Source organism: Alnus glutinosa, chromosome 6, assembly GCF_958979055.1.
Source record: "Alnus glutinosa chromosome 6, dhAlnGlut1.1, whole genome shotgun sequence".
Classification (NCBI taxonomy): Eukaryota; Viridiplantae; Streptophyta; class Magnoliopsida; order Fagales; family Betulaceae; genus Alnus; species Alnus glutinosa.
In genome coordinates this window covers 16,056,590-16,062,290 of record NC_084891.1, presented here as the reverse complement: position 1 = coordinate 16,062,290, position 5,701 = coordinate 16,056,590, and the positions used below count along the sequence as shown (strand labels likewise).

General features: G+C 32.2%; 1 protein-coding gene across 1 annotated transcript; it reads right to left on the bottom strand.

The window, feature by feature from the left end:
* LOC133872037 (histidine-containing phosphotransfer protein 4-like) lies at positions 1–2,636 on the bottom strand. The gene is made up of 6 exons (XM_062309542.1): positions 2,542–2,636; positions 745–875; positions 591–659; positions 414–485; positions 269–341; positions 1–174 (listed from the first exon to the last, which is right to left on the bottom strand). Exons 1-6 carry the CDS (start codon positions 2,596–2,598, stop codon positions 121–123), a joined length of 456 nt encoding a protein of 151 aa, XP_062165526.1. The 5' UTR covers positions 2,599–2,636; the 3' UTR covers positions 1–120.
* Positions 2,637–5,701: the final 3,065 nt, after the last annotated feature.

The following is a 5,701-nucleotide window of genomic DNA, read 5'->3' as shown; positions in this document are numbered from 1 at the left end:
TACAAAGTCCACAAAATTCTTCGTTTTACTGGATTGCATGGTCTTTTGTTCATATATCATATATATATATATATATATATGAGTACTCCATAAATGAGAAATCTTCGTCCATATATATAATCATCTAACTTTGGCTCCTCCTCCAGACGCAGATGGTCCAGCTTGTCTGGCCAACTATATAAATACAAACACGAGCAAATAAAAATAAGAACAAAGAGAATAAACACATATACACGTACACAGAGAGAGACAGAAGAAAAATATATACCTGAAAATAAGTTTCCAGCTTCGTCCTCAAAATTGTATGCTCTTGTTTAACTCGTAGGAAAGTCCTGATGCATCTGCAAAAAGAAACGCTACATACTATAATTTTATCCAACAAAACTGATGTGACAATATTGTATATAAATTACCCTTCCGCATTTGCTGCTGTGCAGTGTTCTCGGAATCGGGTGCATTCGTTCTTCACTCTTGTAGCTCCAATGCTGCAACAAAAATAATCCTCAAGTGAATGCATTAATTTGGATAACAAATAATTGATCATGATCAAAGAAAACATATGAAATAAAGAGTAGGTCTTGACATTTTACCTTGAGCTACTACCTTTGAATTGGTGCATATAATTGTCCAGCTTAGCAAAATCAATAGGCCCAGTAACCCTGCATGGATACGTACTACGTACATCAATAAATATGAAACAAATTAAAATAAATAATAAAACTAAGTAACGTACGTTATACTTACAGTGCCTGTTCTATGTTTTCTAGCAGTCGAGCTGAATTGTTATAGAATGTTGTCACCATTTCCTCTACAAAATTAGGGCTGTCCTCGTCTTGCAATTCCTCAAGCTGAATAAATTGCTCATCAAGGTACCCCTGCAACATCGAACCCTTTGATATGATTAACCATTTCACTTTTTTTTCTTTTTTTCTTTTTTTTTTATTTAATATAACTACAAACATACGTACGTATCAATGGGCTAGCTAGCTTTTGATCTATTACATAATGCAAAATCTTTATGCAATTTGTAGCGAAGAATCAGAACATATAATACTTTTTGGTTGGCCATGAATACAAGGAAAAAAAAGAAAAGATACTTCCAATTTTATTTATTTATTTTATAAAATGATTAGCTCTAATATTTTAGCTTGAGGAATATCCTTAATTAAAAGAGTATATATATAAAAGAAAAGAAAAGAATCTCCCTAGGCAAGTCATCAAACTATTTACATGCATGATAACGACTACCATATTATATTCTGTTAAAAATGATTGTGATCTATTCTTGTTTCACGTGGATGAACATTAACACGTATAGCTTGTTGATCCAATAATAATATTCAGCATCGATCGATCTATTCTTCCTTAGAACTAAGGCGTCTATGATTTTTTGTTTGGGTTGTGTTGTTTAGGTACCCGAAGTATATGTTTTCTTTCTTCTTTCAAATTAGAAGAGAAGGTCTGTACGTTTGGGACTAAATATTAATCATTTAATTTCCAATGAATATTGTTTTTGCTATTTACAATCAATGGCCGTACGGCTAAACTTTCTAATTTACGGCTTCGGTGATTCCCGGCCTTCAGCTCCACTCCTATAATCTCCTAACCTAATAATTAAATACATGCAACTGAATTCGTGAATCAAGGGCATGCATGCTTATATATAATTGCTTCCAATCCTACCTATTTCCAATGACGTACATTCTCATGCAGCCATGGTCAAGGCCACGTAAACATAAACAATTTTTAGAATAAAAAAATAAAAACTTAATTGTTGCAACGTCGTGGAACAAAATGCCTTCGATCTGTTCACCACATCTTTTGTGTATGGTTTAGAAAACTAAGGCTGCATATGCTTGAAAGGCTATATATGTTTTTTTTTTTTTTTTTTTTTTTTTTTTTTTTTTTTTTTAAAAGTACTTTGTTATATAGAAAGCATTTTTTGATTACGGGAGACATATATGCATGGGATCAAAACGTACAAGGAATAATCGAAAACAAAGTATGCAGTCTTGCAAATATATAGCTAGTGTAACTGGCTTCCGTAACGAGGGATGAAAAATTAATTTGAATGATAGATTTTGTACGATAATTCGAAGAACCCTAAACCTCTTAAAACAACAAGCTACTAAAATTAAATCATAAACTTCTCACATTTTTATTGATCAATTCTCACGTTTAAATAGAAAATTACATAATAAGAATATAAATAACGTTAAATTGCAAATTTAATTCTAAAATGAGACAAATCCATTATTTTTCTATTGGAAATACTGCTTTATGAGCGAGCCTCATTATTTTTCTAATAGGGATAATAAATTTATTATTCTCTTAAATGGGACAATACGTCTCTTACCATATCTAACCAAAGATATAATTTATAAGCAAAACCTAATTTCTAATTGGGTTACCTTTTCACCAGGTCGAAGACCCGTAACAGCTAGCCTTACAAAGGTTATGCTTTTGGTAAAACAAATTATTTTAGAACATATTTTTAGTACGTACAAACATTTATATATGGGGCATAAGCATAAGCATAACCTGATCAAGGAGGGACCTCTTCATGTCAAGCTGGCGTTGGGAGAGATTTTTGTCCATGTCTAGCTCCTCTTTAATGAAAGAAACTATGACACACACTCACACACAATGAAGAAAATCCCAAGGGCTATATCCTAAATATATATATATATATATATATATATATATATATGGAGAGGATGCCTCCTTTATCTTTTTATGTGATACAGGCGAGGCAGTACTTGTAGTACAGACGTGCATGCACGGGCGAGAGCGATATAAAGAGAGATGGTGAAAAAAAGGAGAAAATCACATCAAAGCGTGGGTCTACGCGCGTGCCCACAAACTTGATTCCTTTCAGATCTATATATATATTTAGGTACGTACGGAGATTCTAAAAACCCATCCACTTGTTTTAAAAGTTTATATTTATTAAAACTATTCTAAATTCTAAATTTGAGACCTCCATCAACCTTGTCATTAAATATATTATAGAAATTACTATGAAAATATAATGGGCAGCAAAATTTCATACAACTCACATATAAGATTGATATGTGTTCCTTAGCATGTGAGAAGTACATGTTTTAATAGTTTGTGTTTCTTACATGCTTTTTAATAGCATTAATAAAAAAAAAAAATGTGATTCTCACATATTTAAAGAACACATGTCACTTTTATATGTGGGTTGTATGAAATTTCCTACAAACCTATTTGTAAAAAAATTTTGTCCAAATATAATTATAACCATGTATAAAAGAACTTCTTTCCCACTTTCCTTTTCCAACTCTCAAATGCACCATCTCTTAACCAATAGACAATGTCTAAGTAGGGTTGGAAACTACCTTAATAGTTGGGGGTTCTTTGATAACCACAAATTTTTCAAAAATTTTAATAAAAATATTATTTTTTATACCGTGACCCTATCAATGATGATTTTTTCACCCTCTACATGACTAGATGATTTAGCTTGTATATAGCAAACTCGAATATTTTTTTTTTTTTGTATTCAAAAGGGAAACTCTTTTTAAGAATGATTTTATTGGCATATAAAATTTATATATAGTTAAGACTTATAACATGGTATGAAATTAAATTTAAGACCCGTCTTATTTTACTTTACATAAAAAAAAAAAATGTGCGCACATATATCAAAAAAAAAAAAAAAATTATCTGTATTTATTTATTTATTTATTTAAATAAGTTTAAATAAATTTTGATTTCGCCGTGTGTGTAAGGGAATCTGCTTTATTTTCCTTCTGTTTTTCGTTTCTTTCTTTTTTAAAAACTAAAGTGAAACTGAAGAGCTATCTCCAAGGTACAACTGCCCTATTATATCACTTCCACGCGGTGTTGCTGTGGAGGACATTTTGGGTCTTTCCAATTTTTGAAGACAAGACATGTTGTCGAAAAGACAATCTTATTGGGCACGTAGCCACGTCGGTGAACACATAATGCATCAAGATCCTCTTGCTTTCGCCTGTCTTTGCATATAAAGGACAGAAAAATTGTAAAATTAAAATTTTTGCCTTTGCGTATAAAGGATCAGTTCCTCTCTATAGTAAAAAGCAATTGGGGAAGATCTTGGTCGACAAAGAAGCCTAAACCCCCCTCCGTCATGCATTCATTTTTTTTCATTTAAATATTTATTACTTTAATCCTTCTAATTTCTCACTATTTTAATCCTATTATTACTATTATTATTATTATCCTTTATTTGTTCCTTTTATCCCTATTTCAAACTTTTAATCACTTTAAAATCTAAATAAATTTTCAAAACCTCACTTTAGTCGAATTAAAATCTCATAACATTTATAGATCTCCCCGGAATAATAAAAGCAAAGACTATCTATATATACTAAATTCCATCGACTAATTTTGGAACCCCCAGACCCAATCTTCCGGTATAGACAAAGACAGAGATCTTCCACCAACTGGAGAATAACATTACATGGGAAACTGTGAAGCCACAGATGGCAGTCGTGAAGCAAAAAGGCATAAAGAAAATTATGATTGAAATGAGAATACTACCTTTAAACTAGCAGACAGTACTGGTCCTCCTAACAATCTGTCTTTCTCTCTACAATTCTCACCAGAAGATGAATTATTGGGGAAGGATTTTTCCTTTATTCCCATGCCACCAAAGAAAGAGAGGGGGGAGAAAGCGTGAAAAGGTTTTGCACAGCTCCAACAGAATTTCCAGACCGTGTGGTCACATCTCCTACTTTGTAAAAAAGAAACCTTTGAATGGGTGGAATGGGATGAGATTTAAATTCCCTCTTGCTATCATTCTCTTCTGTGTTGATAAGAATCCCCACCATGGATATGATCAACTCTACGTCTCCATTCTAAATTAAAAATCAACCTCCAGACCATGTAATGCTATCATTCACTTGTGTCATATAGAGATGTCAACACTATAGAAGTAAAAATTGTTGAGTTTGGCACCTAAATTATTCTCCGACTAGTAAGTACATCCATATACTGCATAAATTCATATTCAGCCCGATGTTCATTCCATGAATAACATGTTTCTAACAGGGTAACAAAACCTGTAAGAGGTTTATATAGAAAGCTAAGCATGATTGTGAAGAATCACATACAACATCCACAATACTTTTATCACAATATTACTGGTGAAAGTTGTTCTAGATAAGGATCGTCCATAAAACACACGAAGAAGAAAAAAAAAAAAAAAAAAAAGGATCATATGTGACACCCCAAAAAAGTTAGTTTCACATTGGAAAGATGAATTGCTCACATTAAGTTGGTGGAATTATAAAGGAGTTTATGCTATATCCCACATGGGTTCCTAGCCAGGTAAAACTAGACTTCATAAATAATTCTAGGTAACTCCAATTGCATCTTGACTAGTCATTTTGGAGTTATAGTGCAGATGTAGCTAACGTTTTTTATAAATTGTAACAATGGCATCAAAGCAACCTAGTAACAACATGTGGCGTTGATGCACTGCATGACGTAGACTAAGTCGTAACACCAACAAGAAGTGAATTTGTTTTCATGAAATGAAAAATCACAAACAAAGCAAACTATCGTTCAGACTGAAGCCAGGGGAAAAAAAAAAAATATGAACTGCTTCATACTACATGATTTCAGAGGAGAGACAAACAACAATATGTTATTTCTAGTCGGGCTGACTGAGTAAATATCATAATAGAACAAA